This window comes from Syzygium oleosum, unplaced genomic scaffold (genome assembly GCF_021117445.2).
Source record: "Syzygium oleosum isolate NSW1041296 unplaced genomic scaffold, Sole_v2.1 Sole_v2.25, whole genome shotgun sequence".
Classification (NCBI taxonomy): domain Eukaryota; kingdom Viridiplantae; phylum Streptophyta; class Magnoliopsida; order Myrtales; family Myrtaceae; genus Syzygium; species Syzygium oleosum.
The window spans coordinates 1,500,440-1,527,591 of record NW_026607509.1 but is presented as its reverse complement, the minus strand read 5'-3'; the positions used below and the strand labels follow the sequence as shown (position 1 = coordinate 1,527,591).

General features: G+C 43.2%; 4 protein-coding genes across 6 annotated transcripts; 1 reads left to right on the top strand and 3 right to left on the bottom strand.

The window, feature by feature from the left end:
* Positions 1 to 1,479: 1,479 nt before the first annotated feature.
* LOC115674754 (uncharacterized) lies at positions 1,480 to 2,406 on the bottom strand. Its single transcript, XM_030597253.2, has 2 exons — positions 2,011 to 2,406; positions 1,480 to 1,884 (listed from the first exon to the last, which is right to left on the bottom strand). The coding sequence occupies exons 1-2, from the start codon at positions 2,335 to 2,337 to the stop codon at positions 1,795 to 1,797; spliced, it is 417 nt and encodes a 138-aa protein (XP_030453113.1). The 5' UTR covers positions 2,338 to 2,406; the 3' UTR covers positions 1,480 to 1,794.
* A 2,761-nt stretch (positions 2,407 to 5,167) lies between these two features.
* On the top strand, positions 5,168 to 10,519 carry LOC115674751 (probable plastid-lipid-associated protein 13, chloroplastic). Of its 2 annotated transcripts, XR_008814460.1 has the most exons (8): positions 5,168 to 5,514; positions 6,573 to 6,694; positions 6,769 to 6,852; positions 7,056 to 7,152; positions 8,679 to 8,895; positions 9,403 to 9,478; positions 9,633 to 9,685; positions 10,061 to 10,241. XR_008814460.1 is itself a non-coding variant. In XM_056302987.1 (7 exons), the coding sequence occupies exons 1-7, from the start codon at positions 5,266 to 5,268 to the stop codon at positions 10,151 to 10,153; spliced, it is 915 nt and encodes a 304-aa protein (XP_056158962.1). In that variant the 5' UTR covers positions 5,171 to 5,265; the 3' UTR covers positions 10,154 to 10,519. The 2 variants fall into 2 exon arrangements, 1 of the variants encoding a protein (XP_056158962.1); XM_056302987.1 differs by lacking the exon at positions 9,403 to 9,478 and having other exon boundaries at positions 5,171 to 5,514; positions 10,061 to 10,519.
* Positions 10,520 to 13,821: 3,302 nt separating this feature from the next.
* On the bottom strand, positions 13,822 to 14,738 carry LOC115674753 (VQ motif-containing protein 25-like). The gene has a single exon (XM_030597252.2). The coding sequence runs from the start codon at positions 14,655 to 14,657 to the stop codon at positions 14,121 to 14,123; it is 537 nt and encodes a 178-aa protein (XP_030453112.1). The 5' UTR covers positions 14,658 to 14,738; the 3' UTR covers positions 13,822 to 14,120.
* A 6,245-nt stretch (positions 14,739 to 20,983) lies between these two features.
* Positions 20,984 to 25,564, bottom strand: LOC115674690 (delta(12)-fatty-acid desaturase FAD2-like). Of its 2 annotated transcripts, none has more exons than XM_030597165.2 (2): positions 25,439 to 25,564; positions 20,984 to 22,445 (listed from the first exon to the last, which is right to left on the bottom strand). In XM_030597165.2, the coding sequence occupies exon 2, from the start codon at positions 22,432 to 22,434 to the stop codon at positions 21,283 to 21,285; it is 1,152 nt and encodes a 383-aa protein (XP_030453025.1). In that variant the 5' UTR covers positions 22,435 to 22,445; positions 25,439 to 25,564; the 3' UTR covers positions 20,984 to 21,282. The 2 variants fall into 2 exon arrangements, with proteins under 2 accessions (XP_030453025.1, XP_056158737.1); XM_056302762.1 differs by lacking the exon at positions 25,439 to 25,564 and adding an exon at positions 23,321 to 24,125.
* Positions 25,565 to 27,152: the final 1,588 nt, after the last annotated feature.

Here is a 27,152-nt window from a genome sequence, read left to right as displayed (position 1 = left end):
TGAATTTCTCGGGGGCAGAAATTTTTTCTTTAGGATCTCGAAATCACACAATTATTCTCTACAAAGCGACCAATGTGTCCAGAACCGATAGAAGCCGGAAAATAACATCTCTTACCATACCAAGATCTGATTAGTTTTAACATAATAAATTCACAAATGCTAGACGACAGCAATAGATGTAGTGCATCATGGCGTCGATTTGAGGCAGACTCACTAGCCATTTATCACACTCGATCGACCGAGTTCGTAATTTTCTGCGATTGAGTGCGGAATCTACACCGGCATCACTCTTGCCCATTGTTTTTACTAGTGGGGTGATGAGTTGGTTTGATTTTCTTGCAAGGTGATGAAGCGATTTGGCTCGAGGAGGCCTCGAAAGTCCAAGACCTCCTTTTAGGTGGACTAAAGTGTGCAAAAGTGCAGAAATTTCTTCGACTTTGGTCAAAAGTGCGATGCCTTTAGCGCGTGAGGAATGGTCTTTTTCTTTCACCTAAGTCGTGAACTTTTTTTGGGATGTGTTCCGGAAGGATCATCGGGGCAACGTTGCTTTCCGAGTGGGGAGAAGATGAGCTGCTAACACCCATGGGACGCGTGAAAAAGAACCACCCAAAACTTTTTCATTCAAAGCTTTAGCCGCATGAACATGATCCGATCCGTTATCCACTTCATATTTTACATTTTAATTTCGGACCCGAGCATATCCTTAAAAGGTTCAATCTCGATCCTCACGGGATCACTGAAATATAAAACTTCTAGCAAGAGAGTGTTCCCCCTCTATAGAGAAGACAAATATACATGAAAAATTAGGGGCACGGGACGTGCAGGCACCGGCACGATAAAATAAAGAACGCGTCCATGGAATCCGCCGTCACTGTATATCAAGCAGATAAGCCACGGAAGCCCCTGTGAGAGTTTCAACTCATCTTCTGTGACGAGGTTTCAACTCTTAACCGAACACTCGTCCGAAATAATGTCCCTTTACATAAACATGATCGATCCAATGATTATGGCTACTAATAAGAAATAGTCCTTGTGAACCAGCGTTTTGTAGCACTAATTAACTGAAAGATTTTCATTTTTGGTGTACTTTGATTGTACGTAACAAGAGAAAAATAATGTTTTGGAATTGTCAGGCGTTTTTTTGTGTGGACATCTAAATAAATTTCTAATGAGAAAATCGATTTGCCAAAGCTTGTTCGTAAAAACGATGTAGAAGTTGCGAAAACGAAGCAGCTTGACGGATTAGTACATCGCTTGATTGCCTAATTTTACTATCTGACTTCTTCTTTGCATCTACGTTATGTCATTGGATTCCTAAAAATGGGTTGCGTAGGCATGGACACGAATTGATGCTCTTTTTTCTAATCTCGAATGCCACCTCTAATTTGAGAAGATATATTATGTAACGGTTACATCACGTGACAGTGATGACGTGGCGTAACCGATCGATCATCACCGTCCGCATGTCTTACACGTAAATAACGCCAAGTAAGACGAAATTCATAGCAAATGGTTGGTCTATTACACTACACCGAAACAAATTAGAAGAACGAAACTGAGAAAAATAAAACTTGCTAAATAAGCATAGTAAGGATTCTATGCCGAATTATTCCTCATCATTGGACAACTTGTTAAAAAAAATTTAAAAAAAAAAATTGAGAAAACCAAAAACAATCTGAAAACCCTCAACGAATTAAACAGAAAAAAAAAACGTTGAAAACTTTACAGTTTACAACCATGATTGTCTCCACCTGCCAAATCCGGGCCCCACATAATTAATCACGATTAAGGAGCTTAAACGGCGTCGCTAATCAAGCGCTTGTGACGATGGTAATGCTTCTCCATGAACACTCGCGACGCGCCCTCCACCGTCCTCCTCCATGTCTGCAACTCAAACATTATAGCACCCGTCAATCTCACAGTTCCGAGCGCTCGATAAAGGTTTTTGCAGTGCGCCGATTACACGTGAATCGAGAAAAAGTCGAATGCGATCGGTTGCGCGACAGTTACCTTCTCGATAGCTCCCAACAGCGACCTGTTCCTGATGTCCCTCGTCCCCAGCTGCGGCCGCTTGACCAACACGAGCCTCCGGAGCAAGGCCGACCTCCGCTTCGCCGCCGGGGGCGGCGCGAGCAGCGACCGCCTCTCTCCCGACGCCTGCGATTCGCTCAGGTCGGCGCCGCCCCCCGGCGACAGCGGGCTGCGGCGGTCCCTCCTCCGGCGCTTGGGCGCCCTCGGATCTTTCGTCTCGTCGGCGAACTTGCTGAGGAGCTGGTCGGAGCGCTTCCTGTCGACGTGCTGGACGGCGGCGGGGGCATCGGAGCTGGGTTCCTCCATGGCGAAGAGAGAGAGAGAGCCGATGATCGATTCAGAGAGAGAGAGAGAGAGAGAGAGAGAGAACCGGGTGGGAAAGTTCAGGGAACAATGTTTGCGTTATAATTGTGGAGGGAAAAGTACCGTTGGGAATCGGGATGGGCAATTGCGGCATTTTGGGGCGGAAATATAGCCGTTGAAGATCAAAGAACGAAAAAAATTAGATCGGCAGAACAGTGGCGACCGACCCCGCACCACCACATGGGCTGTGGCGGTGAATCTGCTGTTCCGACCAGCCCTTTCAACGACCGTTTTCCAGATTTCCGAGGGACGACGGTCCCTCGCCTGACGCCGCCCCACCATTTGCGAGCTAAACCAGACCAGCAGTCATACTCCGATTATCGATAATTGGATCCGGAGATACTAAACTCGATTCTAAAGAAATCGATCCGATCGAGAATGGTGAGACGAATTCCAAAACGGATGTTTAACCGAGTTTAGTTCGGTTAACCATATTTCGAAATTCCGGAAAATCCTAAGTGTGGATTAAATTTAGAGGACAGCAGTCAACTCTCGATATGTAGATATAAGTATGTACATAACTCCGCAACTCTTTTGGGTAATTGAATTTAAAGGTTTGCTTTTGCAATCCAGTGAGGATAAATATTCATGCCAACATGATATTTGACGCGAATCATTGTAAGATCATTATATAATCAAATAGACCTCATCATGAACTTGATTGCTAATGGCTCGAGAGCCATGCCTACCTTTTTGGGTGGGCTTCGCGTGAAATTATCGCCCTGCCTACGCCCGATTCAAAGATATATTAACACGACTTGGATGAAGTTTAGGCAAATGACCTAACTTAAAAGATCCAACTTGAGGAAGATCAATCAAGGTTTGAGATCTACATGAACAATTTCGTGGAGAAGTTTGGGCAAGGTTTTCCTGGACCGTTAGGCCGAGAAGTTTCAAGATGCTCGGCCCAGACCCGTCTTGATGTGCCAATGGATCCTATCGTGACTGCTGTTGCTACACGTCTCCAAGCCATTTCTAAATCCGACCCCTAACAGAACCGAACGTTCGAATGTTGAAGAAATGTTTTCTCCGACCACCTCCTCCTTCAAGTCCCGCGCCGGCTCCACGTTTTTGGCAACACGGATCCATAGTTTGATAGTTAAACTCTTTACGACGTCGTTACCCTCTTCCGATTCCTCGCGACCGCCTTCACGGTATTCGGGAACAGCAGGCTCCCCTCCGCCTCCTCGATGTCGGGCTTCAGCTACTGATCGGAGCCAACTCTCTGCCCCAACTTTGCCACTTCCTGAGCAGCTTCTTTCAGGAACCCACCATCCAAAGCCCAAGGCGCTACCTTTGACAGAGAGTTTCCTCACGTACATTCTTGGGCCTCAAGTCCTTAAATGGGACGACCTCACCATATCATCATCTAGCTCGTGCGTCATGCCATGTGCCTTTGTCTCTACCAGCTGTCTTGCAGCTAAAGTTTTCTAGCTACCTTGACGGGAAACAATGCCGGCAAGAGTTTAAATGCACGTACACATCTGCGCGGACCTTTGCCATGCAAGGGTACAAGGCCCTTCGGTTGAATCACGTGCAGCTTTTGCGGCCGGACCGTACGTTTGGGCGTGCGTGGCCCTGAAACTTGAAAGGAGAAGATGAAAAATCAGTCCGTACGCCATCAAAGTTCGTCCGCAAACTCTGTTTTTTTTCGTGTACTACGACGAAATTTACGTGACCACGACCGGTGCATGGTGGATCATAGGAAGTCTCGTCGATGTGTCTGATTGGTAACTATCAACCATTCCCTTCATTAATTCATCAACAGCAATGACGGCTGCTCGTGGAGATTTTTTTTCCTTTATATACTGTATTTGCGATGAAAACAATTAGGGGCAATCAGTTTCCGAGCGATCCGGTTCCCGCCTAAGATTTGGAAACTAGACCAAAGGGACCGATGCCCCCTAGACCGACCGGTTCGTTCGGTCTAATTCCTGGGTGGGCCAATGGAGCCGATGGCATATTCAGTATTTTTTTTTTTACTTGTCGTTATTGTTTAAGATGAAGAAGATGTTCTTGATAATCAAGTCGTTTTAAAATCAGTGAGTTGCGTGTAACATTATAGGTTTCACAGAGATTTTTCCAATTTGTGGCGAAATTTGATTGGAATGAGCAATTACTGTTGTGTACTGATTTGTTCTCGTCATCTTACTCACGCGTGTAAGTAAACGCACTCACTCGAATCTTTTTAGAGCAATCTTTTGTAACATGGAAGATAGATTAGGATTTATTTTTACAAAATTTTAAGAAATTAAAAAATTAAAAAAAAAATCAATCAAGTTCGGGTGAGCGGTTCCACACCAGGAACCGGAAACCGGACCGGTGTCCCCGTAAACCGCCCAGGATCGACCGGTTCGGAAAATTCTAAATCATAAATTTGTGCTTTTTCTTTTTTTTCTAGAGAATTGAAGAACCTATTGCATTTTGGAGTTGAGGGAAGAAAAAGAGTATGAAAGTACCCCTCGTCAAGTTACAATTGCCATCGCATAGAACCCAAAAATGTTCATGGCTACATTGAATCAGGTCATAACCTCATAATTTACCATAGTCAAGATAAGGTTTAAAATTGAAAATATTCGCTGGATATGTCAATGAAATCTTTCGTCATCTCGATTTCACAGCAGGCTAAATTAAAATTCGCAAATAATTTCGAATTCCGGAGAGGTTGAGCAAAACGGTTATTAACAGCCAATCAAAAAGCAGGTGACTCATCACCAAACTTATCCACGGTCTCGGACGAAACTACCCCTGTCGCCGGACCCGGACAAAAACCAGCCTCGCCCTGACCCCCCTGCGTCTTTCCCGGTCACCGGCTCTTCACAGTCTCCGTCTTCTCAAGCTCCATCTCTCTCTCTCTCTCTATCTCTAGCAATGACTGCCATTCAAGCCGTTCTTCCTTCGGCCGTCTCCCTCCGCTCCCGCTCTCCCTCCCTCCCTCCGCGCCCGCCGAAGCCCTCCGCCGCCGCCGCCGCCGCCGGACGGAGGATGCCCGGCCGCCGCCGGGGGATCTCCGGCGGGACGCCGCGCGTGGCGATGGTGCAGCAGGCCGTGCAGGGGGCCCCGGCGACGTACGCCAAGGAGATGGAGAGGCTCTCCGCCAAGGAATCACTCCTCCTCGCTGTAAGTTAACGGGCGCTGGAGCTGATTGCGGCTCGCTGCGATTGGATTGGATAAGATGTCGATTGCCGGAATTGTATTTCTTAGATCAGGAGCCGCTTCGAGTCGGTGAATCGAGTTGATTTCTCGTCTTTCGTTCCGTTTGTTGTGTTCTCTGTGATGTGATTTGTAAGCTTATGTGCTCGTCAAGTGTTATTTTTTATTAATTTTTTTGGGTTGAGGAGTTTGAGTTGATTGCTAGCTTCCAGCTTCACTGTCCACTTAGCTTCAAGCTCACACCGTCTTCATTCCTCCTCTATCTGTCTGTGGAGGCTCACACAATGCGTAATTTCGGATATCATTCGCGGTGTATCTTTACTGTCAAATGATATTGTTCTGCGCTCTTTTTGGAATGCATTTGATGGGGAAGTCGCACCACCGGCGATTCCCGGGACTGTGGAGTACGTCGACATGATTACGGCCTTCGGAGTTTCTTTTTGTCTGATTGATTCCGGCAGACTTGTTTGAAATTATTGGGTATCCATAATTCTATTTTGTTTAAGATGTGCTTACTTCTAGCCTGCCCGTCCAAGCATGCCATTACTTTTGCTTCCTTAATCGGAATATGCTGATCCATGTGCAGAACCTATGGAAATCTATCTGTCCACGATGAAAATTTGGAAAATTAGGTTGCCGGCCCTGCTCTTTGCTCAAAATTTTCCATCATCATTCCATGTTTGCAGGAATCTGTGAGATTGCATGCAGCATGAGAAGTGCATGTGCACTGTTTAGTGAAACCTTCCCTTGTGTCTCCCATTTCTGCTGATAGCATAATGTGGTTCTAGTATCGTGTTGAGTGGAGGCATAGATTCCTACTACACATCAAATGCTTCCTCATCTCTAGAACCCTCATTCTCATAAATCTAGTTATAGTTTGGATATTAGCCTTAATCACTCATGTTATGAGCTGAAAATGGATGTCATGATGTGTGCTTTTTAGATAGTAGCTAGTTGGGACTTCACAGCTCCAATCCTGCAGCACAAACTTTTCCTGTATACTCACTTTGCTACCGTATTTTCAGTTCAAAGATTCTGGAGGCTTTGAGGCATTGATCAGTGGGAAGATGACTGATATGCAACAAATTGATGTGAATGAGAGGATAATTGGTCTTGAGCGACTTAATCCGACACCTAGGCCGACAACGTAGGTGCTTCATTCAAACGTTTTAAGTATCGCCTGTTTCTTGTGAATCTTACTTCGTTTGTTCAGCAACCCAGGTCTCCCTTTTTAGAAGGTCGATGGAACTTTGAATGGTTTGGCTCTGGAAGCCCTGGGCTGACTGCTGCTAGAGTGATATTCGAGTAAGTTTTGAGTTTTCACTTCTCTCTCTCTCTCTCTCTCTCTCTCTCTCTCTCTCTCTCTCTCTCTCTCTCTCTCTCTGTGGAGCAATCACTATATTCATCAGTTGCTTTTCACTTGATATGTGTAAGCTTTCCCTGCTGAATTTCAAAATCAGTCTCCATACATGGCTTCTAATTTTGATAATCTAATCTCTTAATGGCAGGAGATTTCCGGCAACTTTGGCCAATCTGTCAAAAATGGATATCATGATTAAAGATGGGTATGCTAGAATTACAGCTAATCTGAAGTTACTGAACTCGGTAATTCCAGGCTTTTTGCTTCATACATTTGTCCGTGTTACTCTAACTGAAGTAAAGATGCTTGTCGACTTCTCATCTTTGCAAAGTTAGTCTTTCTAGAAAGCCAGCGGGCACTTGTTCACTGCTCAACTTTGCATGAATTTCTTGGTTATGATGGACTGTGAGATTGCATGCGGGCTAAAATTCTTTTATGATATGTTTATGTTTATTTAAATATCTAATTTAATATTATGGTGAAAATTCTTAATCTGGAATAGAGGATTGAGTTCTTAGTTATTGATCCTTATTATTACATCCATACACGCAAGATGAGTGTAGACGGGGTTGAAATTGTATACATGCTCTCAATAGCACCATTCCCTTTCCCTTCTTGCTTTGAAAGAGAGATATAAATCAGAGCTACTGTTCACATTGAAATGGAATTTGTTAACTTGGTTCCCCTATATTGAATGCTATTGCTAGCAAGGTGCCCCTTCACTTCATGTGTCTTTTGATCTCGTCCATTGCCTTCGATCCTTTCATGCGAATTATGGATATGCATATGCTTGGTGGCTGTAGAGCTGAACAATTTCGTGCTCATAAATCTCCGATCAATCCCCTTCATATCTCAATGACAAGAGCAACAACAATAACAACAGCAACAAGAACAACAAACAGCTGAAAATCTTCTCATTAAGTGGGTCTGCTATGTATTCATCTCAAGCACTGTGCTGAATTTTATGTCAAGTCTTCTGTAAGTCAAGTCTAAGCAAAACATTCTTCTGTAAGATCCGAGCATTCCATATATTTGCTTGTCGTCTCCTCCCTTGTGTCTTTTAGGTCTTTTGTGCCCCTTTTAACCCCAGTCTCCCAAAACCACATTTCCTCACTTGAGCATCTGAAGACCTTTGTCTCGCATGTTCAAACCACCTCAGAGAAGCTCCTTTTCTGTTCCTGTGCATCTCAATATCATTTTAAATCATCTAGTAAGATTTCATTCTGTGGTTGACAGGACTATTATTCTTCTCTTCATTCCTTGGATGTCCGGCCTGGTAATAGTGGAAGGCGAAAAATTGTAATAGGAGTACTTTGGACATGTTCCCATGTCGATGTGTTCACATTAAGACGAGTTTTTAGTTGTCATCTTCTACTCTGTCTTCTTCCTATTTTATGTGTCTTTTTTGAGCGGGATCTTTGTTCTTTGTAAAATTCACAATTCTAAAACAAACTACAATCTTTCAAGATCCATTTTTCATTCTACTGGAGTAAAATTAATTATCACTTCTTTGATAGGCACTCTTCCCTCCTCCAGGGGATGAAATCATGACATTGGGTTTCCTTCTACATGAATGTAGACTTATGGACTATTTCAAATAAATTGTGGAAATTCTATTTGTAATTTGTGTCTTCATAGGTGATAGACAAATAAATAGGTTATTTGGCTATAACAATGTGGTTACTTTCATTGTTGATTTCCATTTTGATATGTCTAAGGCTGGACCATCATGTTTGAGGGTTTTGATAGCAAGAAATTTTCTTTAATGAAGCTAGAAAGCAAATTCATCTTGTCCACCAAGTTATCTGTGGAGGGCCCACTTCGGATGAAGGAGGAATATGTAGAAGGGACGCTTGAAACACCAACTGTAATTGAAGAAACTGTACCGGACCAGCTAAAAGGTGCACTTGGCCAGGCAGTTAGCACAGTGCAGCAACTTCCTGTTCCAATTAGAGATGCCATCACCAGCGGATTAACAGTACCTCTAAGTAAGCAATCCGGTGAAATTAACCATTTTATTTACTTAGAATTTCTTTTATCTTAACTTTAACCTTCTTACTTTACCTAGCGTTCCTTTTGTTCTTGGGCACGATTGAACCACAAAAGTACTGTTGCCTATTCAATTATTTCTGTTGGCTGAGACTTCAACTCCGATTTCAAGCATCAAAAAGATAACGTCAACACCTTTAAAAATAAATTGTTGTTCCTGGCTTATGCTACCAAAACTGTTCTGACCTTTCATTAGTCAAAAAGTACGATGTCAAACCATACAGGGCTCACAGAAAATCATGGGTGAGATTGATCAAGCTAAAAGAAAGGGAAGATGTTTATGGTTAACATAATTTACAAGATGGGAAGATAATAAGCAGGATGTGGCAGTAGAAGTAGTGGTATTCAGCTTAGATGACATGTTATGACTTTTTAGGGAGAATTTTTTTGTTTCATTGTTGGAAATCTCTTTCGAGTGACACCTACTATTTCTTGTCATTGCCCAGTTAATTTGATAAGTGTAATGATGACAACTCCGAGAGTAAACAAATGCTGAAGGTTCTCCTGCTTTTGGATGGCAATGTCATGCACCCACTTGGTGCTTGCTCGTTGCTGAACTTGTTTACTTATGCCAAAAGAAGAAAAAAGTTGTCCTGGTGCTTTTATGAATATTTGCATTCTACGACTTCATGTGTCCTTATTCGTGCTCTAAATTCTTTCTTCTAATGCTCTTCAGGTGGGACTTTCCAGAGGCTTTTCATGATATCTTACCTTGACGAAGAGATACTAGTGAGTTTTTACGTGCATAATTTTCCTAAAGTGACATACGAATAAGAATCAAAGAGGGTGTTGGACTCCCGTGCTGACACCTAGAGTCACGATGGTTGCCCTCCCTGCCCTTTTTATAAGCTAAAATATTATAGAAAAATATGGTTCTTTGTTATCTTCCTACTGCCTTTATCAAGCTATTGAGTCTGAACGTGATTTTTTAATCAGTCACCTAATTGAATGTCTGTTCCAAGAAAGGTTTAACACATTCATCTATGTTTAGCCATAAATGGACTGAAAACTTGGGGACCAATCCTATGAAGGTTCCTTTTTGGATTTGACATGGAATTGCTCCAAGAGCATTTGCAGTCATTAGAGTTTTGAATTTTGTTGCAGATAATAAGGAGTACCGATGGACTACCTGAAGTCCTCACAAGATTGGAGGTGCCTCCTACGATGGTAGAGCCAGTCGTGGAGTATGAGAGCTAGAAAGTATGTCATTGACATTGACAACGATAAACTATATTTCGAAGCACAGTCACCGCGCAGAAGTTTCACGGTTTTCCTCTTTCACTGATCTGCTACTTCATTTCTTTCGTCCGCGGTTCGGCTTCTTTCTGCTCAGTCGCATTCCACGCAGAGGGAAGAGACCTCTCGGTCACAAAGAATTCACTCACTGAGTCCCGTGTCCGGGTAAAAAACATTAGTCGATTCACCGTCATAATTAGCAAAAGCGATGAATCTCTTGCAAGGTCTTGCCAGAGGTCAACCATCTTGTTTCTGGTGTGCTTTCGTGCTGTAGCGATAAAACGTGCTTTGCAACTAGATAATATTTTACCATATTTCAGTCGTCGATGATAAGGCATTCTGATTATTTTTTTGCTGGTAGAAAGGGATGCAAAGAGTTGATCATTGGGAGTTGGTGGGAAGTATGAGCCCCACCGGGACAAAGGAACGCAACCCACGTTGATTGACTAACATATTGTCTCCTCTTTTGGGTTGGCAAAGATAATTAAGAAAACGACTGCAATTTGACGTCGTTTTGCTGATTATAGGCTACCAAATCTTTGCCTTTGCGTCACACGCGGAGACAAAATCGCTCTTTTCCTTTGTTGTTCTTTCTTCTCTTTGGACGAAGAGACAACGTTGCTCTTCTTATCCTAAAAATCTCAGCTCGCTGGTATTTTGTCTGGGGATGCCTGTCCAAGTCATTTATATAATCTCGTGATTTCTCGACTAGTAACGAAGCTTGGATTGATTAATGGAAGCATAAGGGTCTTCCCACCGTCCATGCAACTTGTACATGGCCAAACTTTCGGGTTTAGAAGTCGCTTACAACTTTTTACGGATGGTGGTTATTGACATGACATGAGAACGCGACTTTTGATACTTTACGAATTTGTCGAGAAATTCGAACTCGTTTAACGAATCAAATGCTCTAGAAGCGTCCTACTAATTTGACGACGTTTCTAACATCTAATCAACATTGCGAAACAGCTTAGAAAGTTAAAACATTGCGGAATTACTTAGAATTTCGTAACTCAAATGATTACAATCTTTTGTCATCTTGAGAAAAGATTGCCCCCACGTGCTCTTCGAGATTCAACTTACCCACAGATCAAAGGAAAGAAGAAGTCCAAAAGAAGTACAGCTTGTCCACGATCATAAAAATCACTGGGTGCCTGATAAAGTTATTATAATTATTTTAATTTTCATAAATTATATGTAATAAAATACTAATTATGACCTTTTTTTAAGTCATTACTGATATGTTTTATCCATTTGAAGTGTTCAATATCAAATAAAAGTTGAATACCAACCGCCAAAGTCCTAATATACACAATCAATTATAGATCACTGGAAAGTGGAAACCACAAGGTTTAAGTCTCGTATAAAGTCATTATTGCTTTCAAAAGAATAGAAACAAATGTCTCTTTGTGAATATATGAGATAATCGTTATGGAAAATCAATTGATTTCTTCTCTCAGAACTCAAAAGAATACTAGTTTTCACTCTGGAAAAAATTTCAAATATTCTCCAGGGGATGAAGTTATGGTTCCTTCGAAAGGAAAATTATCCAATCAATCATAAATATACAATGTCAATTCAATTATAAATATTTCAAATTTTCCAATTTAGTCATAAATATTTGCGCAAATATAGTCCTTCCGGTTAATTTTTATCGGAAATTGCTGACGTAACAGTGTGCCACGTAGGATGACCGACGATGACTAAATCGCTATCGTCATCAATATCCGATGAAATTGATCAAAAGAATTGTATTGAAATTTCGCATAAACGTTTAGAACTAAATTTATAAGATTGAAAATTTTATAATTGAATTAACATATATACAATGAATTTATGACCGATAGCATAATTTTTCCTTCCTTCGGGTTGCTTACCAGCTTAGCTCCCCCTTTTAACAGTTCTATTATAAACTGCAAATTGGGCCCGTTTGGTTCGACTTTTCAAATGCTATTTGGGGGAATGCAAATACCTTTAGGTGAAAGCCACTTGGGAAAATGCAAGTGGCGTTTCGTAAAAAAAAATTGTGAAGCTATTTTGGCCTAAGTAGTGTTTGGCAATTTTTTTTTTGCAAAGGATTTTGGCAATTTTTATTTTAAATATTCCTGTTTTGCCCTTGTTACTGTTCATCTTCTTACCAAAATGTGACCAGCAAGGGTGGATTTGAGGTAGCGACCTAGGCCGACGTCGCCTGAGGTCGCGCGACCCAGGCGATGGCGCCTGGGCGGTCGCCCGACCCTAGGTGGCCTTCGCCTGGGTCGCGCGACCTCGCCGGCCCCTCGCCGGCCCTTTGCTGGCTAGATCCGCCCTCGCCGGCCCTTCATCGGCCACTCTCAGGGGCCACCCTCGGGTGAAGAAGATGAACAGTAACATGGGCAAAATCGGAATATTGAAATTTGAGTGAGGGCAATTTGGGAAGAGAAAAAAAGGCTTCAGCATTCCAAATGCTAACTTTCGGCTTTTCAAACTCGGAAAGTGCGTTTTGGAAAGGGATTTTCGAGGTTAAAAACTCCTTCCTAAAGCTGAACCAAACGGGTCAAAGTCAATAAAAAAGAATTGGATGGAACCTCTTTTTACGCCCCTTATGCCAGACAAATATAACTCCACAAAATTAGGTGTACGATCCAATCAAACTACAGAAATACCCAGCAAGTTGAAGGCCACAGTCAAATCATGGCTTCATGGGTCGGGTCCTGTCTCACTGTCATCTTGAATTTTGTAATAATGAATGATTAAACTCGGTCACATCCACACGTTAGTCCTCCAAAATTCTATTGCAATTTGCACATACATACATATATGGAGTTTACCATGAAGTTGACTTTGGATCACAAGTCAAAGAAACGATTATAACACCAACCCTCCATACGGATTATCATATGCAGCAGAAGAATATGATAATCCTAAAACAGCCTTCATCCTCCATAGCTGTCCTCTCTGGTTCGCCAAAGCACCTTTTATCTACATTTCCCTTCGTTGTCGATGCATGTCATCCCAAAAACCGTGTCTATCCTCATGCCAACAACCTCTCTCGCTAATCAGGATCGAGCCCGAGACGGTCAGAGACATGTGCGCTCGATCGTGTACATCCACGCGCAAGGTGGTATGCGAATAAACTTGTGATGATGCGAAAAAGTGTGTACCGAGGGTCCAAATTATTACCGCCTAAGGCCGTAACAGGAAGAATTCCTTAGTTGAGGTATGATAATTGCTGTTCTCGTGGGACTTGTGAGAATGGAAGATCCATGGAGACTCTAATTAGAAGATTTGCAGGACGTGGCGTATGCTTTTGGAAAATAAAATAAAGTTCATTTGAATGGATGGGGATGAAGATGGACATAATAATATATACGTTAAATTAACCCTAGTTATGTCTTTTCTAACACAGACTTTATACAAGCGAATGATGGTCGAGAACTATTCGGTTATATAGAAAATTACGCATTTGATAAAATATATATCGAGCCTTGCAAGCAAAGTAGTTCATCAATCAAATTTCATCGACAGTCTTGCACAGCACTGTTCACTCATAAACAATGGTTTAGCTCAGAAAGAGAGAAAGAGAGAGAGAGAGAGAGAGAGAGAGAGAGAGAGAGAGAGAGAGAGAGAGAGAGAGAGCGGCCCAAACATAGAAGGGACAAGAACCAGTTCTTCATCAAGATGAGGCAAACCAAATCATTCTAAAACTACACAAATATCTCCGCGAAATGACATGAGCAGCATAAAAGTTCCAAATGGGGGAAGGAGAAAACAGAAACACGGTCCGCGGCAGAAGTGCTGTATTTACAGTAAGCAATAATGAAAATCGATAGAGACAATTCTCGTGCTCCTGGAGACCAAAAATTCTGAAGAGGGGAATCATTAAGATCAGTTCGAGGATATACCTAGAAACTACGTGATTAATTCTGCAAATTACGACTTAAACTGGTCAGGCAAGTTGAGCAGCTTCAAAGGCGTGCATGTGAGAAAGATCCACGGCTAACAAAGGAAACTCTTCTTCATAGCTACCCAATTCCTCGTACGGACGACCAAACAGTTCACCACCACCACCATAGCTCTCAGCTCTCCGCATTTCCTCTTCCATCTTCATCCTCTCACTGCACCCCGAATCGCCGTTGCGACCCTCCGCTTCCTCTTCTTGATCCTGTGCGTCCCAGCTGACTCCAGTGGCGATCGGCGGCGAGTACTTCTCCGTCATCATCATTCTCGGGTCGACCCTCTCGGCCATCCTTCTCGCCTTGCCCTTTGTGCCGTCTCTCTCGGAGGGCTTCCCGGTGAGCCGCTGGACGAGCTCGCGGAAGTTCTCCGCGTCGGTCTTTATGATCTCCGGCGCGAAGATGTGGATGATGCGTATCTTGGGCTTGCCGTTCGCCTTGGAGATGGTGCGCGAGCGCTTGCGCATGGCGAGTGGCGAAGGGCTAGGGTTTGGGATGCATGCTTCTTTCCTGAAGATCATCTCTTCCATGGCTCAGCTAGAGAGAGAGAGAGAGAGAGAGAGAGAGAGAGAGAGAGAGAGAGAGAGAGAGAGAGAGAGAGGTGTGGATTTGTTTGCGAGGAAGAAAGAGTCTGCTTATGTACATGGTCGAGCACGGCATAGAGATTTTTTTAAGGTAAAAAAAAAAAAACAATTGGAGGATGAATGATACAACATTTTTAAAGCAGAAACAACCTGTCCTTAAAACAGGAAATCGTTTGATCCTTTGTCTCTTGAAATGCAAAGAAGTTTGACAAATGGAACCAGACCAGACCTTGGTCCCCTCTTCATTCACCAAATGAAAGAACGCCCTCAGACTATTGATTCATCATAAAATAATCCCGCGATATATAAAAAAAAGGCCCGTAAATTAGATTTACAAAACGATACGGCTTTCTTCTATCCTTTGACGATTCATGGAAATCGATCCCGTGACCCCCATCCCGAACTTTCTCAACACTGGACCGGATATGTGCGGTGGCGACCATTATAGTTACTCGAATAAAATTCATCCGCTCGAATTCTTATTTACAGTCTGTGCTCGACCTAAGGGTTTGTAGAGGCCTTTACTTGCCCCTGGATATCGGGATTTTCTTAATTAATTATCAAGCCAATAGCAAAAAAATAAAAACAAGAATGAATAAAATGAGCAAATGCAAGAAACGTGCAAGACTATATAACATGACATGGTAGTCAAAATTGAGAAAGAACTTCATGCCTTCTCTTTGTTGATGATCACTTGACCAAATCGACCCTCTTCTCTTGGAAATCAAGACCTTTTCTTACCAAATCCCCTATTATATTTTCACTTGTAGGTTAACCTTCTAGAGTAAGATCTAGTAATACACATTGACTTGCTAACGGTTTTTATTGTTTAATCACCTTATAGAACTTTGGACGGCTTCAATGTTGGGAATTAATTAAAAGCTAAATCGGTGATTAGCATGGACAGATGCAATCAGATGACTTGGTATCTTACTAAATATCTGTACATTATTTTTCAATGAAAACTACAAATTTCCGGACAATTTCCTGCTCGTATATCTGATTTTTGGACGTCGCGTCACTCGTATTATGAATCTATATATATATATATATATAAAGTCTATGTTAAAAAAGTAGTGTGCTTGTATGCATAGCTTTATGCTGGTCGATCCTAGACGGCCTTCAACACGACGAGCCCTCGGATCCGCGGATGACGGTCCAAACTAGTCATGACTCAGACTCGATATTCTGTAAAGAACATGTAGGACCTTATGTAGTGTCGAACAATTGTGCTATCCTCGCCTTTTTTCTTGTTTGTATAGAAAAAGGGACCTTTTGAAATCTTGTAATGATCATAGATAATCGTTCGAATCCCACAAATCGCATGCAAACTACTCTAGGTCGGGGCCGCCGATACAGACCCAACACCCAACATTCGAACTTAATCGGTTTACGGGACTTGCACGGTATTCCACGAACCTCCAGATCAGTCGAGTCTCGACGCGGCACGCCCCGCTTCCACCAGCTTCGGCTGTGTTATAGGGTTGGCAAAAAGTGAGTCATACTAGGCTCGTGTGGGGGTACGTACGTACGACTAAAGATCCTCGACTCTCCTTACATATGAATCCGCGTAGTGGTTGTGGAACCATGTGTCGTGTGTCATCATTTCTTACGTTGAACTCCTCAACCTTGTAATCCCTATCTATTTAGGATATATATGCACACACATGATCTTTGTCCAAGTAATAATTAAGGCAATTACCACAAAAAACTCCAAACTATACGAACAAAAATACCCCAAACTTCTTTTTTTGTGTCGCCATAAACCCTAAACTTGACTACTGTAACACAAATACTCACAATTTTTTTATGTCACCAAAATATTCAAACTCATACAAGTATGACAGACATACTATCCATTTCAATTCTATCCATATTTGTCATACCAGTATAAATTCAGGGTATTTTATGAGACGAAAAAAAAAGTTTTCGGTATTTATGTCACAATGCACAAGTTTAGGATTTTTGGTGACACAAAAAAAGTTCGCGGTATTTATGTCCCGGTGAACAGAGTTTTGGATTTTTTTTGTGATAGTAACCTAACTAAATATCAGGACCTAATCAATCGTTCAATTTTTATTTTGTTGTTTGCTAATAATCCGTCCAAGAAAGAGTGGACCATGAATTTGTCTCCGACACGTACCAAAAATACCTCTTCCTTTTAGCAGGAAACTTCCTTTTTTTTCCCACCTAAATCAAACCACCTCCTCAATCAGTCACTCTCACTTAGAAGAAGTCACCTCCCATGTTGACATAACATAGTAGTAGCATGGGATCAAATTCAGCTTTGAAATAGCACCATCCCTCGATGCACATTTTCCATGACCACGAGCACTCGATCATTGAATTTTCTTTCATCACCGACCGGCAATGACACGAGAAATAACAAGAAAAATAAAGAGAGCGGTCGAGTCTCCAAAACCCGAAATCCACGCCTTCACGCTCTCGAACTATGTTCCAAAAATTACAAGAAATCCAAATTGAGCTGCAATGAATGGAGAAATGCAACAAAAAAAAAATGTTCCGAAATTCAAAAAGAGCAAAAGAGAGCGGAGGATCATGGCCGGCCGGCGAGGGGAGTATTGACTTCGGTACAACCTGTGTACCACATCGACGCGTACGAGCGCACGTGGCGGGGTCCCGAGACGAAACCGTAACCGTCTGATCCGCACGTGAACGTCGGGATCATCTGCTGCGCCGCGATCACGTCTCTGCAAAGTGCACGGTGCTGTGGAGATTCCGTGCCGCATGATTTCTGGAGGCCGGACAGGACGCTGCAAAAACCTGTAAGTTCAAAGAAGCTTATAATCTCCTCATTCGATGTGGAGATTTGATTATATATTCAAATGAGATTCAAAAAAAGAAAAGAAAGTTTGCATCTTCAGATTAAAATTTCATCGTAAATAGCAATAGTTTATGTATTGGCGACAAATTGCACCGAGCACCGAGCAACCGGAGACGACTAGCTCTTCGTCGTCTGTTTGAGGATCTATAGGAACGGGATCGGTCTAAGGCGCGATTGGACCTTAGAAAATATCCTTCCTCTCTCGTTGTAAGTTGGGTGCGGACGCGGCCATTTTTATCGGCGAGCGAGAGCAGGGGGAATGGACGCCATATACATTCGAACGCCACAAGAACATACCTTCTTGTACACGTCGTCTTTCTTAGCAACATTATGCTTTGAATAGGCTGTTCACATCACATCCGTCCGTCGTAAAAAGTTCGGTTCGAGCCGTGAGAATGTTTTATACCCTCCAATGAATAGGAGATTTGGAGTTCGGCGGGCTGTTCGCCGCGATTCCATTGAGACGCTAGCAGTTGACAAGCCTCGTCGCGCGAGATACGCAGCGGCTAAGCAGCGCAGCAAAAGTGAAACGAGCTGGAGCCAAAGGTTAAAAAGCGAGCCTTGTCTAGGAGGGGACCCAACAAACATCCTTAGGGTGGGGCGCATATAGTGCGATTTGGCGTCGTCATCAATTGGAGGTCACACGAGGCTCGTGCCGGTCCCACATCGTGGGGGGTTCCTCCTCCTGTCGTTTTATGTGGGGAGGGGGGGCCCTTGTAACCGCCACGTGGCTACGTGCGAGCCCCTGACGGAAGGAAGGGGGGGGGGGGGGGGGGGCCCACCGCCACCATCGAAGAGGAGAAGTGCAGTGTGCAGTGATGGATGGAGGGAGGGATGGTTGGAGCCGTTGACGTGGTTCCGAGTCGGACGACTTTTGGGGGGTGCACGACTTCTCAATTATGAGCTGGATCCCTCCGGCATTCTCGTCCCGTGGCCTCCTTTTTCTTGCCTTCTCTTCCCCCCTTTTCTTTCCTTAAATAAAAACAGCACGAATAATCTATAAAATTTAACTTAATAAGTAATACGGTCTCTAAATTTTTAATTTATTTAATATCATCCCTGAAATTCAATCCAATATATAATATAGTCCTTAAAACTTTAAATTGTTCGATATCGTCCATAAACTTTGAACTGTGTGAAAACGTTCAATGTCGTCCTTGAAATTGAATTGACGAAAGGAAAACATCGAACGTTTTCGTATAGTTCGAGGACTAAATTGAAACACGTACCAAAAGTTTAGGGATCGCATTGAATAAATTAAAAGTCGAAGGACCACATTGCACATTGGGGTAAAATTCAGGGGTCACATTGAAAGAATTAAAAGTACATGGACCACGATGCACATTGGGACCATTTATGTCATTATCCCTTTTTTGCCCTTTCCCTAAAAGTTTTGTTTTGAGAAGATTACACAAGTGGTCCCCGAACTTTACCCAATATATGTTGTATTTGAACTTTTGATACATTTAATGTGGTTCCTGAATTTTTTGATAAGTGTACAATCTGGTCCTTAGATTTCTAATATTATCCTTGCATTAATTCATGTTGTCCAAGGAATAAATTAAACATGTAACAAAAGTTCAGAGACCACATCGAAAAAACTAAATATTTAGGACGACAATGCATTTTGAGCTAAAGTTCAGAGACCGCATTGAACAAATTAAAAGTTTAAGGACGACGTTGCATTTTGAGTCAAAGTTCACGATCATTTGCGTTATTTTCCCTTTTGTTTTTCATTTTTATGAAGTAGTAGTCAAGCGTAGGGATATCGATATTTTCTCGAAAAAAAAAAATCTTTAGCAGAAGATTTTGAAATTGCACTTACGGTAAATAATTAGTGGAGAGGATGATTTTAATCTGGTAGGGTTAATCATAATCATTTTTCCTCGGTTCTGTAAATTTTCAATTTCTTCGCAATTTCCCTTTCATATTATTAATTTTCCTGAATCGCTTTGTTTACTGAATGCGGTTCTTTTCCAACACAACTAAAATAGCGATGCGACATTATGGGCAGGCAAATTTTCGACATCAAGGTCAAGGAAGAAAAAAGGAACAAGAGAGAGACAGGATGACGTTAATCGATCCCTCGATGAGGCTCACATAGATATTCCAACTTACAAATTTTAGTGATTTGTAAAATAAAGTAACTTTTTTTTATTAAAAAGAGCGGGGCCTTCATGGGCCTAAATAGGTTCAGGCCCAATTAAAAAAATCCGATTGTTCAGGCCCATCCAGATTGTGCCTTGGGCTTAGGCGGGCTTGGATGGGCCGAGCGGGTCGACCCGTCCCTGTTCTTGTCTACGGTAAATTGTCACTGAAAATGGAAAGGTAACGTTGTCACTGAAGAAAAATTAGTTCACTCATGACGAATATTTCTGTGTTTCAGCGTGGTTAGATAGAGACCACTATGGCTCGCATGAGGAGTCCTCAAAACCCACATCAGATGAAAGTGAGACCATGCACCAGATTGCGTCAAAACGAGATGCCAAGAAAGGCAGAAAAAAGCCTAACCGGCGCATTTCCGATCCCGATCTCATGTCATCCATGGAATGAACACGTACATGTACAACAACTTCGGAAAGTGCTTGAATAGGGCTTGCAAAGAGCGAGACCATGGCTTTTTGGTCGAATATATGCAGCTGTTTAGGTTGTTTTCAATCTAAGAGTAAATCAAGCTATAGTTATGGTCATACGCCAAAGACATTTTATATAAGCATATATTTCATTCAAATTGCACCAAGTATCAAGCAGTCGCGAAGGGCAACAGCACCAATCCCTCTCGTGCTCAGCGCGTCTTTCCTTTTGAGTTACTAGATTACTGAATTGGCGAACGGCAATGCTTACACCCTAACAAAGGCGTTACAACTTGTTCAATAAGATCCCTCTCGGTTTCGATATTTTCTTTCGATACGATCTGTACATTCGAAACAATGATATATGTGGACAAACATGCTTCATGTGTACTTTGGAAAAGCTTTTGTAATTAGCCTTAACCTTCTCGGAATTAAACTTCGTGAATGAACTCCCCATAATCCAAGGTGAACTGTGTCCTTTCTCACCCTTATTTTTTCTTGTTTTCCTAGGAAACCGTCCAGGCAAATCAAAGAAACTTTATGTCACCAGTCAAAGATCGATTGTACTTACTAACGCAGCTATAGAGAAGGATTCATCAGAACAGTCAATTTGCTAATCAAGATATTTGCACATTATAATACAAAGTATTATTGTTGTCTCAATGCTGATATCAGATCCGTTTGTATGTCGGAAGCTCTGATCCCAGGAAATTCAGCTGGTCAAATTATGTTTCTACATTCACCGAAACATAGACTAGTACTCAGTTGAGGACTTGTTATGTTTTGGTTTCATTGGCATCAGCATCATTGTTGGTATAAATGGTTGTTGGCAAATGCAGAGAAGTGGATAGAACTGGCACACAAAATTAGTTCCCCATCATCATTTAAATGTGATTCTACCACAACGGCATTCAGAATTTTGTCAAAAAGAAGAGACTAGGAAGACAGTAAAAGTTCAACTTGAATGCTTATGCAATTTCCTTCTATAATGAATTGGGGTTTTGGGGGGTCAACGAAATTATTGAAGTGAAGCAGAACTAAAAGTCAAATTGCAACCAATCTGACATAACCAGAATACAAATCTAGAGTGTGGAGGAGGGAACCCATTACCGAACCGCAGATCCTGACACACAGCTCCAGCTCTTGATTGTCATCACAACTGGTTCCTGTACCAGAATATGCCTTTGTTCTGGTCGCCTTCATCGGGCTCGACATAAATACACTCCTTAGCCTCTCTCCACGCGGCCTTGTAAACTGGAGTTTTGTCAAAGTGATAATATTCTCCCAAAATCGGCTTTATTGCCTTGGTGGCCTCCATGGCATGGTAGTGAGGCATTGTAGAAAACAAATGATGCGCTACGTGAGTATCTGTTATATGGTGGAAGACCTTGTTCAAGATGCCATAGTCCCTATCCACGGTCGCTAGAGCTCCTCTGAGCCAATCCCACTCGGAAGAATCGTAATGAGGAAGCGATGCATGAGTATGCTGCAAATAAGTGATCAACACTAGATACCCATTCACAACGAGCAAGGGTCCTCCATAGACGCACATAACCCATGCAAGTCCTTTAGCTGCAGCAAGATGGTAAAGCCCATAAGTGACCGCGAGAACACCAGCATCAGATATGTAAATCTGCAGCCGCTCCCGGTCGGAATAGATGGGCCCGTAAGGATCATAGTGACAGGCAAATCGACTATAATGCCTACCAGAAACGTTGAACAACAAATACAAGGGCCAACCAAGGGTGAGTGTGATGGTGAGTGTGATCATTCGGCCTGGTGGGTTGTTTAGGTACTTTGAGAACCATGGGATCTGATACTTTTGCTTCGGAACGAAAACTTCATCACGCTCAAGGGAACCTGTATTGGAGTGGTGGCGACGATGACTATATTTCCAAGAAAAGTAAGGAACGAGGAGGCACGAGTGCAGAACGAGGCCAACCAGGTCATCCAGCCATTGGTAGTCACTGAAGGCGTGGTGGCCACATTCGTGGGCCACGACCCAGACACCGGTCAGAATGCAGCCTTGCACGAACCCATAGATGGGCCAAGCTAGGTAAGAAAGAGGGGAGGGAAGGAGATGGAAATAAGTGGTAGCAATGTAGTACAAGAGGTAGGCTATGGTCAAATCATAGACCACGTAGGAAAATGAGCGAACAACAGATCGCTGGAAACAATGAGGCGGGATGGCTTTCTTGAGCTGACTTAGCGTGAATGGAGGTTTTGAAGAAGGAACTCGTTTGTGAAGCTTGGTTTCTGACTTCTTCACCGCCGGGCGAACTGACATATTGCCACCTGCACCCATCGTTCCACGACCTGCACATACAAAAGTACCAAACAAAAGAAATGAGTAAATAAACCTCACTATAAATGTCTTCAACTCTACCGAAGTTTCTGTTTAACAGCCACAAACAGTCCAATCAAAAGAAATTGCTACCTGTATGCACTATCGAGCAAAGATGCAGCTGTAATTTCTCGAACGAGATATAATAATTTAATGCAACGACAGTAAAGTTCTCCTACTGAAAGTGGATCTACGAGACGATTACTTTAATAAAGTACAAGTATGTGATCATACCAGAGGCACCCATTTCCAGCCTCAATCAATGTAAGCATCTAATAAATTTTTATTTCTCACAGTTCCTCTCCTTGTTCCCTCCCACCAAGATAAAACAAAGAAGCACTGTTAATATAAAGGCTTGCAGAGGCCCAACAGCTAAGCAAGTCCTTGCCTTAGTGCTAGAAGATTCATGCATTATCATCTGCTCTCACATCGAGAAGGAGATAAACCAAAGCAGCTCTTAAGTTTCTATGAAACAATGTTTCCATGCTAAACCATCATATATTTGCCTAGCAGCACATTCTTGCCGTCCATGCCAGAACAATGTGGGGCGAAGCACCATTTTAACAAAGATAGAATCCAAGACCTTTACCTCACCTAACCACTACGCAAAACAAAACGGAAAACTCTAGTTGTATGCTTTTTACCTTTTAGTCGCAGCATTCTGCCAAGAGGACCAAAAACATGAATTACTTCATGGCACAAGTTTTCAAGCTAGAATTACTTCATCAGTAGAGTTACTCGCATGCCCACGCCACCCAACCGTTCGTAAAGAAAAAGAATCTCAACCACGGCTAACCCGTGATGCGTCCAGCCTCAAAGAAAGAAGGCAATGATTGAAAAGGTATACCCTATAAAATGGACTTGGGTTACGCTCAGGACATGAAATGAAGCCAATCCTTGCTTTGGAATGGCAGCAACTAGTTTCATTTCTTTGTAAGGTGGGATGATCATGCTTCCTTCTGGTGTTAAACTCGTGCTAAGCAACTAACGAGTTCCGACATAATAGAAAATCCAGGTTGCCAAATTTTCCTGTCAAGAGGTTCTGCTCTCCTCGTCCGCCAACTGGGGAAAGCAGCAGTTGCCTAACACTACAGGTGGGAGATGCAAAGTGCCGTCTACTGCTGGACACTATCACAGAATATGAAGACCCTACCAAAAACTCCACAAAATCTGCAACGACGTTTATCACGCCTCTAAAGAACGGCAGTTGGAACAGGAACGAGCCGTACGTGTTGGACACCCTAAGCAGCAAAATAAGCGTCGACTCTAGATGTCTACCACAGACATGTCACAATCGAGGTCCTCTCACCTCGGCTAACTGAACCAATTTCAAAGTATCGGTCAACAAAATGAGGCCCGGAGATTTTTGGGCACATTGATTAACCCTCTTTAAGAAGAAAACACCGCTCTTTCCCCTCAAAAGAATGAATACATTATAAGAATAAAAAAAAAAACAAAAAACAAATCATGCTGCGACCCAGAGGAGCCAAAAATCTTGACCATCGTCTCATCAGCAACAGTAACGATCACCTACCCACTTAAGCACCACAAATTAGAACCAAATCAGACGCTTGACCTTTTCCAAAATACTAGGTTTTTTCGGTCATACAGATACTAGGTTGAGTGGGGAAGGATCTAACTTTCCCCATGATTGAAGGCAGGACTATAAATAGGAAAAAGAATAAAAAATTAATTAGTGGGTGATTAACCCCATTTTTCGGGGGAAATTAGAAATTATCTGTGTGGACCATAAAATCCGGAGTGAACACCAGAGGCCAGCCAAGAAGTTTGGCGTCTTCTCGCAGGAAACTGCGAACCGCCGAATCAGACTTTCGCCCCCATTCCAAAGTTTCAAGATTGTCTTGCTTGGAATGTGATTAAAGGAAAAAAGGGGGAGACCCATTTTTTTCCTTTCTTTTGAGCGAACGGACAGGCCGAACGAAAGACCCCGACGCCCGCATAAAAAATGTAACGAAATGGAATCGGGTACAGCTGAACTTGAATCTAAGCAGAGAATGAACCAAGTGAAAACGAAGGAAATTTAAGAGGAAAAAAAAAAAAAAACCAGGGAGAAGGACCGCCGAAGGCAACGATCCCGGCGCCTACTGCTTCGATTTGTTTATTGATTTTTATCAGACAAGACGATGCAGACATGCGATGTAATGTCTGCTACAGCGACCGGTCACATGGGCGCGCCTGACGCATCGGTCCGATCGAGAAACGAATAAAGATGCAGAGTCCCCGACAAAGAGCGTGCGCTCCGAGGCGACAAAGGCCATCCGAGGCCCGCAAAATATCTCCACCTTTTTCTCTATCAAAAGGAAACGATGGAAAAAGGAGGAAAACCACCAACTCGGAGGAATAGACTCATGGTGCGTGGCGTGCTGTGCACATCAGGAAAAGAGACGATGAGGTCACGGGAGAGAACACAGGAAAGAAGAAGAAGAAGAAAGAAAACGAAAAGGGGACCTGAAGAAATTAAAGCTGTTCATCGTAAAAAGAGCATGAGATCCGGCTAGGCATCTACGATCTAAGAACTCCAAAACAAAACACGCGAGAAAAAAAACCGAAACGAAAGGAATCGCCAAGCGAGAGCTGTGCATTCCGCGAGAGCTCGGCCGCGATTCCCGAAAAGCGGGGCGCCGCGACCGAGCGCGGTCGCGGGCCCCGGAAAAACATCGCGCATCGACGACGTCAACACGAACGCACACGCACAGAAATCACAGAGCGGGGAAAGCCGGAGGGGAAATCCGCATCATCGACCCCGAAGGAACGCCGCAATGCGACCTAGATCTCGCCCCCCTAAACCGAACGCCATTCGAGCTCTCGACGACGTCGACGCGCGGAAGCGCCATAGCCGCACGCGCATTCACGCCAGAAAAAAACCAACACCGGAGATGCAGAGGGCGGTAACGAAAAGGGGAGATCGGAGCCGATCCGGAGGTGCGAGGGAGACGAAGTATACCTGAACGCCAACGGAACGAAGCGCCTGCGCCTACGATCTCTCTCTCTCCCTCTCCCTCTCTACGGGCCGCTCAAAAAAGCCGGCCTTTCTCTCTCTCTCTCTCTTTTCTCTTCGTTCTTGTGAGGGGAGGGAATGGCTACTGCAGCTGCGTCACGTATTTATGGTGGCCTCTCGGTGGGTCCCGCCTAAGGTGCTCCGCGCGGGGCCCCACCGAACGCCTGCAGAACGACTTTTGTCGGGAATGCGCGACACGTGGCGGGCGGCCGTTGCGCGGACACCGCATCTGATCTTGGCTGGCCAATCGCCTGCGCCCCCGAGCTGTTGCGTTGGGGCCCCCGTCACCCCCCCGGCCCGCACGCGCGCGGGCGCTCGACACGTGAGTGGAGGCTCCGGGTTGGATCTGACGCAAATGCCCTCGGGCGGCGCGAGGGACGGAGAGACGCCCCCCCTTGCGGGATTCGCGTGGGTCGGGTCTACCCGGTCCAGGTTTGTCAACGGTCGGGTCAAAGCATGGTGTGCTGTGCGGTTGGGTTGCAGCCACGGCCCGTAGCCTGCGGGTGAGCGGTGCAGGATATCGGACCAGCGAGAACCTATCCGACTCCTGGTCTTAGAACATGCACGGTAGATTTCAGATTTCAAAATTAAAAAATCTATTTCGACGGATAGATTTGAGGTTCTAGATAAGTGAAATCTGAAACAAGTTTTTGTGTTTTTCTTGATTTCTGTCAATTCCATGGTGTCCAATGATTTAAAATCACTAGTTTGAGCTTTTATTTTATGAGTGAAACTTTTACCTTATTAACGTTTTATATTCTTCGTGTGTCTAGATATATTTTGTGATTAGCAGTGGTCATTAAAGATGATGATTCACTGTAATCGTTCGATTAATAATACAGGCAGATACTGGATTGATCCTGAAATTAACCTTAGAACCTGTGACAAGGTAGGTTGCAAGGTATGCACGGTAGGTTTCAAGTTCCAAAAAATGATAAATTTGTTCTAACGAATAGGTACCAGATTTCAAGTGAAATCCGAGCGAAACCTAGAACCGTTTACCTCTAATTGCAGCTCGTAGCCGCAATGCCAGTGGAAATGGAATCTTAGGCATTTTAGATTTTTTTTTTCATTATCGTAAAAAAGAAATCGACAGCGAGAAAAACATTTTAACCGAAAGTTTGGAGAGCTCAAAAACAAAATAAAAACAAAAAAAACCGTCCTAGACAGGATCCGACTCTAAGCGATTGAAGCATCGCGTACGCCGTTCGCATGTTCATCCGTGCGATGCCGTCAGACGCCGCGATCTATCTCTTTCTAAATTATTTTTTGCCTTCCTAATATAATAACAGGCATGACGATCGAAAACAGTAGACAACGGGCGACCAAAATGTAGGTGGACCGCGAACAGGGGCAATGCGCACGGTCCAAGGACGGCCCCCGAACCGGTTCAGTGTCGGATCAAGGGGGTCGCACGAGCACATCTACTTTGACCAATCTAGAGAAGGGGTTACGAGCGATTTTTATATAGGCGGTTGGTAGGTGTGATTGTATGAAACGGATGCCTACTCCCATTCACAGCAAAAAAAAAAACATTTAATTTAATCCCAAGGCTTTAAATTAACTTTTCCATTTTTTTTGGTCAAACGAGGACTTTTAATTTAACTTTGGACGGGCGCCTCTGCTGAGATATTTTTGTTGCACTTTTTTCATAATGAAT